A 9,498-nucleotide genomic window follows, 5' to 3' on the forward strand; every position below is an offset into this window, starting at 1 on the left:
CATAGCTGGTTAAAGATTACCACAAAGAGTCAATCTCCCAGAGATGTGCAATTAAGATTGATATTTCAAAGGCATTTGACTCTGTGCAGTGGACCTTTCTTCTTAATACACTTGAGGCTATGGATTTCCCTCCGAAGTTTATTCACTGGATCTCGCTGTGCGTTACTACAGCATCCTTCTCAGTTCAGGTGAACGGAGAGCTAGCAGGTTTTTTCAAACGCGAAAGAGGACTACGGCAAGGCTGTGCTCTCTCTCCTTATTTATTCGTCATCAGCATGAACGTCCTTTCTAAACTTCTAGATAAAGCAGCTTTGGACCGCAAAATTGGCTTCCATCCTAAATGCAAGAATCTTGGATTAACCCATCTGAGTTTTGCAGACGATCTTCTTGTCTTTACAGACGGTAAAGTTCGTTCTATTGACAGCATAGTTGCGGTGTTTGATCAATTCGCAAGTATCTCAGGCCTTCGTATCAGCATGGAGAAATCAACAATCTATTATGTTGGTGTGCAGGAAGCAACTCGTGAAGCAATCCAAGCGCAGCATCTCCCTGTTCGTTATCTAGGGCTCCCTCTTCTCACCAACCTCTGCTCGAGCAGATACGGCGACGCATTAATCTATGGACTAATCGTTTCTTATCGATGGCTGGTCGTTTTCAACTAATATGTTCGGTGCTTATGAGTATAACCAATTTTTGGATGTCCTCTTTCCGACTACCAGGAGAATGCCTAAAGGAAATTGATCGCCTTTGCTCAGCCTTCTTGTGGTCAGGCCCTACTCTGAATCCTCGGAAAGCTAAGATATCATGGGAGGTAGTATGTATGACAAAGAAAGAAGGGGGATTAGGCTTAAGGCCACTAAAAGAAGCCAATATGGTCAGCTGCTTGAAACTTGTGTGGCGCCTGACATCACATAAATCTTCATTATGGGTTCAGTGGGTCCGAGAGAATCTGCTTCGGAATGGGAACTTCTGGACTGTGAAGGAAAATACATCCTTAGGCTCCTGGATGTGGCGAAAGCTGCTTAAGTACAGAGACAAAGCTAAAGCTTTTCACCGGATGGATATCCAAAATGGTCTGTCAACTTCATTTTGGTATGATACTTGGACAGACATGGGAAGTTTAATTGATTTGGTAGGACCGAGGGGCTGCATTGAGATGGGTATTAGAGCTACAGCTTCAGTAGCATCTGCTGTAGCTAGACGCAAGCGAACGCACTGGGTTGATCTCTATAACTCTTTTGAAACGGCTTTGGAGAGCCAAAGGCACAAGATGACCGACATAGCAGATGTTGCTTTATGGAAGCATAGTGGAGACATCTATCGGCCAGAATTCAGTACCAAAAGAACATGGAATCTCATTCGACAAGTACATCCTCAGGTCCAATGGCACTCAGGGATTTGGTTTTAACATGCGACCCCAAAATATGCTTTCTGTACCTGGTCAGCTACTCACAATAGACTAACTACAGGTGATCGTATGGCTGCTTGGAACAGTGGTATAAATCCTTTATGCATTTTCTGCAACCAAGAGATAGAAACCCGTGATCACATTTTCTTTGATTGTGTGTTCTCTACGGAAGTGTGGTCCCTCCTAACTAAGGGTCTTCTACGTAACCGGTTCACCAAGATTTGGGGAGAGCTACTCCAACTCGTATCAGACACGACGCTGAACATCAAATCCAGAGCTTTGCTGCGGTACACTTTGCAGGTCTCCGTCCACTCCATATGGAGGGAGAGAAACGAAAGACGTCATGGTGCGACGCCTATGGCCCCCTCTTCTCTGATCAAGATGATTGACAGACAGATCCGTAACTGGTGTCTAACGGTATCAGCTACAGGACACATGAACTATGACACTCTGTTACAACGCTGGTTTGCCGTACGGGCATAACTCTGTTTTTCAAACTTTTTGCTCTTCTGTTTTTTTTTTCTGCTAAACTCAGTAAGAGTTAAACAGAAACACTTAATGTACAAAAGTTAGTTTTCTTTGAATAAATTTTACAAATATTCAAAAAAGAAAGAAATAAAGAAAGTGAAATAATAATAATAATAAATAATAATAATAATAATAATAATAATATAATAATAATAATAATAATAATAATAATAATAATAATAATAATAATAATAATATCTTTTTCTAAAAAATTAGATAAACAGAAAACACTACCAAAGAACAATCTCTTTTAGCTTTGAAGGAGACATACTCATCTAAAACATTTCGTACGTTCAATGAAAGTGCTTTGCAAAGAAGATTATGTCTTACAAAGTTACAATTAAAAAGAAAGATAATGAACTGTCTTATAAAATAATGCATCCATCTTTTCTGTATTACACAATATGTCCTAGATTTTTTTCCGTTAATACACTATCTTTATTCCATTACTAGTTGTTTTCTGGCTCTACGCGCCGGGTTCGCATGTATTATTTTTAGGACAAGACTTAGGTTCACCTCCTATGGTGAACCTTTAAATTCACCACTCCACTTAAAACCAATCAAAATGACATGTAGATAATTAAATTAAAAATGTTAAATTAATTTAAAAAAGAAATAACATCAAATTTAATGCCGTTAACTAAACCCTAAACCTTGAATTTTAAAATCTAAACCAAAACCTATACTCTAAACCCAAATCTTATACCCTAAACCCAAATCATATTTCCAAACCAAAATTCTAAACCCTAAATCTAAACGTTATACCCTAAACCCTTCATATATCATATACCCTAAACTCAAACCATATATCCTAAACCCAAACCATATACCCTAAACCCAAATCTTATACTCTAAACCCAAATCGTAAACCATAAATCCAAATCCTTAAGTTTAGGGTTTGGGTTTAAGGTATAGAATTTAGGTTTAAGGTATGCGGTTTGAGTTTAGGGTATAGGATTTGGGTTTAGAGTATAGAATTTGGGTTTAGGGTATAGGATTTGGGTTTAGGGCATATGATATATGATGGATTTAGGGTATAAGGTTTGAATTTAAGATTTATGGTTTGGGTTTAAAGTTTAGAATTTGAGTTTAAGATATATGGTTTGGATTTAGGATATAAAATTTGAGTTTAGTGTATATATTTGAGTTTAGAATTTATGATTTAGGGTTTGGGGTTTAGTTAGCATCATTAAAATTGACATTATTTCTCTTTTAAACTATTTTTTAATAATTTAATATTTTTATTTAATTATCTACATAGCATTTTGATTAGTATTAAAGAAAGTGGTGAATTTAAAGGTTCACCATAGGGGGTGAACCTAAGTCTTGTCCTTATTTTTAATGAAATTACATGTAAACCAAATTACGGTTTGTGGTGTTGGCGAATGTACTGAAGTTCAAAAACGACGACTGGCACCAATTTTTATATAAACTATTTAGAATACTATATTTGTCGAAGATCTCAAAGTATATTAATTTTATTTAATGTTTGCATCATTTGTTTTGAGATTATTGAATAAGTAAACTGTAAGTAAGTAAAATTATTTACTCTTTAAACATAAAAGTATTTTGCAAATTTTTGTATTAGTTTCTGTTGCTTTAGAAATACTACAACAAATAGATATTATGTTCTTGTATTTTGCAACTGGGTAATTTAAAGATAAACATCTGCTAAATTACTGATTCTCTAAAATCATGCCATATCATTAATGGGACAAATCGTTTCACAGCGGATCCAGAAAATAGTGTAACATGGAGCACAATATAAATTTATATTGTATTAAATATAATTTAATAAATTAAATTAAACTATATTTTTTTAGTCAATAATTTTTCTTAAAATGAATAAACTATAAGGGAGACAAAATTTTGCAGTTTTAAATATTCAATTTTCAATAATATCATAAAATAATATATGCACACAGTAATTTCATTGTATAGAAATACTCCTTTTAGTTTTAATAGTTTACCTTAAGCATTAAAAATAAATTTAAAACAATTGTCAAGGTTAAATTCTAATAAATTATGAGTTTTTCAAAATAAATATTTAAAATGATTGAAATATTATAAATTGGTTACCATTTTTCAAAAATACTTGCAAATAAAAATACCCGAACATTTAGGTTTGTGGATTATTGTTTATGATTTAGTATTTAAAGTGTGAGGTAGAATTTGTATATTTTTATAAATGATTTAAAAGAGTTAGGTTAGTCATCTTATCACAAATTTGAGATATGTATGAAAATTGTCATTTTTAAAAGTAAATTTGAAAAGTAGAATCAAGTGGTATAATTAGAATTTCTTATATTAATAAAAAATAAAACAGTTATAAAAGAATAGTTTTAGGGTGTAAAATCAAAATAAAATATTTTATGGAATAGTAATTAAAAATATGTAGAAAAAATTAAGAATAGAAGCACAATTAGGGGTGTCAAAATGAGCTAGTTCACTCAGATCAGTTCAACTCATAGTAAGCTCGGTTCTTTCATGAGTTAACTCAACTCAGCTCATTTATTATATGAGCTTCAATATGTAAACTCGAACTCAGATCATCTAAATCATAAGTTAAATGAGATAACTTGTGATCTAACACAAAATAATAATAATAAAATAAAATTAAATAGTGATAAAATAACTTCTGCTATAGCTAGACGCAAGCGAACGCACTGGGTTGATCTCTATAACTCTTTTGAAACGGCTTGGAGAGCCAAAGGCACAAGATGACAGACAGAGCAGATGTTGCTTTATGGAAGCATAGTGGAGACATCTATCGGCCAGAATTCAGTACCAAAAGAACATGGAATCTCATTCGACAAGTACATCCTCAGGTCCAATGGCACTCAGGGATTTGGTTTCAACATGCGACCCCAAAATATGTTTTCTGTACCTGGTCAGCTACTCACAATAGACTAACTACAGGTGATCGTATGGCTGCTTGGAACAGTGGTATAAATCCTTTATGCATTTTCTGCAACCAAGAGATAGAAACCCGTGATCACATTTTCTTTGATTGTGTGTTCTCTACGGAAGTGTGGTCCCTCCTAACTAAGGGTCTTCTACGTAACCGGTTCACCAAGATTTGGGGAGAGCTACTCCAACTCGTATCGGACACGACGCTGGACATCAAATCCAGAGCTTTGCTGCGGTACACTTTGCAGGTCTCCGTCCACTTCATATGGAGGGAGAGAAACGAAAGACGTCATGGTGCGACGCCTATGGCCCCCTCCTCTCTGATCAAGATGATTGACAGACAGATCCGTAACTGGTGTCTAACGGTATCAGCTACAGGACACAAGAACTATGACACTCTGTTACAACGCTGGTTTGCCGTACGGGCATAACTCTGTTTTTCAAACTTTTTGCTCTTCTGTTTTTTTTTTTGCTAAACTCAGTAAGAGTTAAACAGAAACACTTAATGTACAAAAGTTAGTTTTCTTTGAATAAATTTTACAAATATTCAAAAAAGAAAGAAATAAAGAAGTGAAATAATAATAATAATAATAATAATAATAATAATAATAATAATAATAATAATAATATCTTTTTCTAAAAAATTAGATAAACAGAAAACACTACCAAAAGAACAATCTCTTTTAGCTTTGAAGGAGACATACTCATCTAAAACATTTCGTACGTTCAATGAAAGTGCTTTGCAAAGAAGATTATGTCTTACAAAGTTACAATTAAAAAGAAAGATAATGAACTGTCTTATAAAATAATGCATCCATCTTTTCTGTATTACACAATATGTCCTAGATTTTTTTCCGTTAATACACTATCTTTATTCCATTACTAGTTGTTTTCTGGCTCTACGCGCCAGGTTCGCATGTATTATTTTTAGGACAAGACTTAGGTTCAGCCCCTATGGTGAACCTTTAAATTCATCACTCCACTTAAAACCAATCAAAATGACATGTAGATAATTAAATTAAAAATGTTAAATTAATTTAAAAAAAGAAATAACATCAAATTTAATGCCGTTAACTAAATCCTAAACCTTGAATTTTAAAATCTAAACCAAAACCTATACTCTAAACCCAAATCTTATACCCTAAACCCAAATCATATTTCCAAACCAAAATTCTAAACCCTAAATCTAAACGTTATACCCTAAACCCTTCATATATCATATACCCTAAACCCAAACCATATATCCTAAACCCAAACCATATACCCTAAACCCAAATCTTATACTCTAAACCCAAATCGTAAACCATAAATCCAAATCCTTAAGTTTAGGGTTTGGGTTTAAGGTATAGAATTTAGGTTTAAGGTATGCGGTTTGAGTTTAGGGTATAAGATTTGGGTTTAGAGTATAAAATTTGGGTTTAGGGTATAGGATTTGGGTTTAGGGCATATGATATATGATGGATTTAGGGTATAAGGTTTGAATTTAAGATTTATGGTTAGGGTTTAAAGTTTAGAATTTGAGTTTAGGATATATGGTTTGGATTTAGGATATAAAATTTGAGTTTAGTGTATATATTTGGGTTTAGAATTTATGATTTAGGGTTTGGGGTTTAGTTAGCATCATTAAAATTGACATTATTTCTCTTTTAAACTACTTTTTAATAATTTAATATTTTTTATTTAATTATCTACATAGCATTTTGATTAGTATTAAAGAAACTGGTGAATTTAAAGGTTCACCATAGGAGGTGAACCTAAGTTTTGTCCTTATTTTTAATGAAATTACATGTAAACCAAATTACGGTTTGTGGTGTTGGCGAATGTACTGAAGTTCAAAAACGACGACTGGCACCAATTTTTATATAAACTATTTAGAATACAATATTTGTCGAAGATCTCAAAGTATATTAATTTTATTTAATGTTTGCATCATTTGTTTTGAGATTATTGAATAAGTAAACTGTAAGTAAGTAAAATTATTTACTCTTTAAACATAAAAGTATTTTGCAAATTTTTGTATTAGTTTCTGTTGCTTTAGAAATACTACAACAAATAGATATTATGTTCTTGTATTTTGCAACTGGGTAATTTAAAGATAAACATCTGCTAAATTACTGATTCTCTAAAATCATGCCATATCATTAATGGGACAAATCGTTTCACAGCGGATCCAGAAAATAGTGTAACATGGAGCACAATATAAATTTATATTGTATTAAATATAATTTAATAAATTAAATTAAACTATATTTTTTTATAAAACATTAGTCAATAATTTTTCTTAAAATGAATAAACTATAAGGGAGACAAAATTTTGCAGTTTTAAATATTCAATTTTCAATAATATCATAAAATAATATATGCACACAGTAATTTCATTGTATAGAAATATTCCTTTTAGTTTTAATAGTTTACCTTAAGCATTAAAAATAAATTTAAAACAATTGTCAAGGTTAAATTCTAATAAATTATGAGTTTTTCAAATTAAATATTTAAAATGATTGAAATATTATAAATTGGTTACCATTTTTCAAAAATACTTGCAAATAAAAATACCCGAACATTTAGGTTTGTGGATTATTGTTTATGATTTAGTATTTAAAGTGTGAGGTAGAATTTGTATATTTTTATAAATGATTTAAAAGAGTTAGGTTAGTCATCTTATCACAAATTTGAGATATGTATGAAAATTGTCATTTTTAAAAGTAAATTTGAAAAGTAGAATCAAGTGGTATAATTAGAATTTCTTATATTAATAAAAAATAAAACAGTTATAAAAGAATAGTTTTAGGGTGTAAAATCAAAATAAAATATTTTATGGAATAGTAATTAAAAATATGTAGAAAAAATTAAGAATAGAAGCACAATTAGGGGTGTCAAAATGAGCTAGTTCACTCAGATCAGTTCTACTCATAGTAAGCTCGGTTCTTTCATGAGTTAACTCAACTCAGCTCATTTATTATATGAGCTTCAATATGTAAGCTCGAACTCAGATCATCTAAATCATAAGTTAAATGAGATAACTTGTGATCTAACACAAAATAATAATAATAAAATAAAATTAAATAGTGATAAAATAACTTCTATAATATTATTCAAAATTAAATATTAAAAAATCCAAAACATAAATATTAAATACTAAAAAAACCAACCCATGACAAAAAAAAATTGAACTCTTAAAATAAATTAAATTAAAGCTAAACGCCAAAACCAATGGTCCAAATCCCTATTCTTTTTGAGAGTTTTCATCTTCAATGTTTTCATCTGTACAAATTATAAAACTAAAATAAAACATTTATAAATATTTCATGCTAAAATAATAACAAAATAAATAACAAGTGTATATTTTACATTTTAGTTTTAAAAGATAAATATGATAAATATAGAAATTATCTTTTTCCATAAGAAAATAAAAGTTATCCAAATATACATATAACTACAAGTACAAAAATAAATAAGTTCATGAGATCATACTCATGGAAAAATGAGCTGAGCTGAGTTAACTCATGAGTTATAGCTCATTTTGAGATCCCTAAGCACAATACACGTATTATCAGTTAAGAGACTGCATTATGATGTTTGATTTGTGTGTTGGGATGTAAGAATATTTGCCATTTTTCTGATGAATTTCAGAAGGAAAGGAAACAAACAATACATAGATTCGAACTCGGAGTGAGTGGGGCACTCTTAAGCCGGTACGACCAAATTAGCTGCACAAGTTTTCATATACAATTGGTTGCATAAGAAATATATATAAGTAAGCATGTGGCATGTGCCACACCCACTCCTTATGTGGGTCCGCCCATCACAGATGCATTGTGTCTGTACATGTTGCGCTCAAATTTAGCTGGCACAATCTTTCTCATCCTCGCTTCTAGCCCGTCACCGATCTATAATATAATGAGGCAGTTGCATCACTCCTGATGTGACACATCAGCATTTTTGTGGGTCCCATTTTGAAAAAGTGATAAAAGTGTTAAATTCATGGTTTGAACCCCGGTTACTAGGATCCAACCTCCAACATTTATACCACTGAACTAATGGATAATTTATACATTGATGGCCGAAACTAATATATATTTATGAAGGTTGGAAGCCATTACTTCTTGGGCTTTTTCTGAGGGCGGGCCTGCAAATGTATTATGAGATTCATTTTTAAATGAGTTCCATCACATTATATTAAGAAAAAGCTTAAGTTTGCAACAATTATAGTTTTCTTATATTGTAAATCGTCGTTGTTTAACATGATTATAATTCTTTTCATCATTGTATCAGACTGAGTTATATAGTTGCGCCGTTTTTCTGTTCGTAATTTTTTTTACCGGTGAACTATTCATCTCCCCATCTTAAATCGCTTGATCATAAATATTTCTGATTTATAGCCCCTCTGTAAACCATATATATATATATGATTCTCATCTTTAATGAACCCAATATGCATCTCCACATAAATCATTGATTCCTCTTAGCTTTAACCATCTTCTAGAAAATGTCTCTCTCCGCCTCTCCAGTTTCTCAAACCAGCGTCACCGGCGTCTGTCACACCTTCGAGTTTCTCCTTATTGGTCGTAGTAGTCAGAGCATTGTCCGTGACCTCCTCCGCTTTTAGGATTCCTTGAAATTCAAGAAAGACAGTGAGTTTATGGTAAGTT

The 9,498-nt window shown here is 31.8% G+C and overlaps 1 protein-coding gene across 1 annotated transcript; it reads left to right on the forward strand.

Moving 5' to 3' along the window:
• Positions 1 to 4,656: 4,656 nt before the first annotated feature.
• LOC130495667 (uncharacterized) lies at positions 4,657 to 5,277 on the forward strand. The gene has a single exon (XM_056987105.1). The coding sequence runs from the start codon at positions 4,657 to 4,659 to the stop codon at positions 5,275 to 5,277; it is 621 nt and encodes a 206-aa protein (XP_056843085.1).
• The last annotated feature ends 4,221 nt before the right edge of the window (positions 5,278 to 9,498 follow it).

This window comes from Raphanus sativus, chromosome 6, assembly GCF_000801105.2.
Source record: "Raphanus sativus cultivar WK10039 chromosome 6, ASM80110v3, whole genome shotgun sequence".
In the NCBI taxonomy this organism is placed as follows: Eukaryota; Viridiplantae; Streptophyta; class Magnoliopsida; order Brassicales; family Brassicaceae; genus Raphanus; species Raphanus sativus.

Coding starts and splice junctions, on each gene's coding strand:
- LOC130495667 (XM_056987105.1), top strand. CDS start 4,657: ATGACAGACAGAGCAGATGTTGCTTTATGGAAGCATAGTGGAGACATC.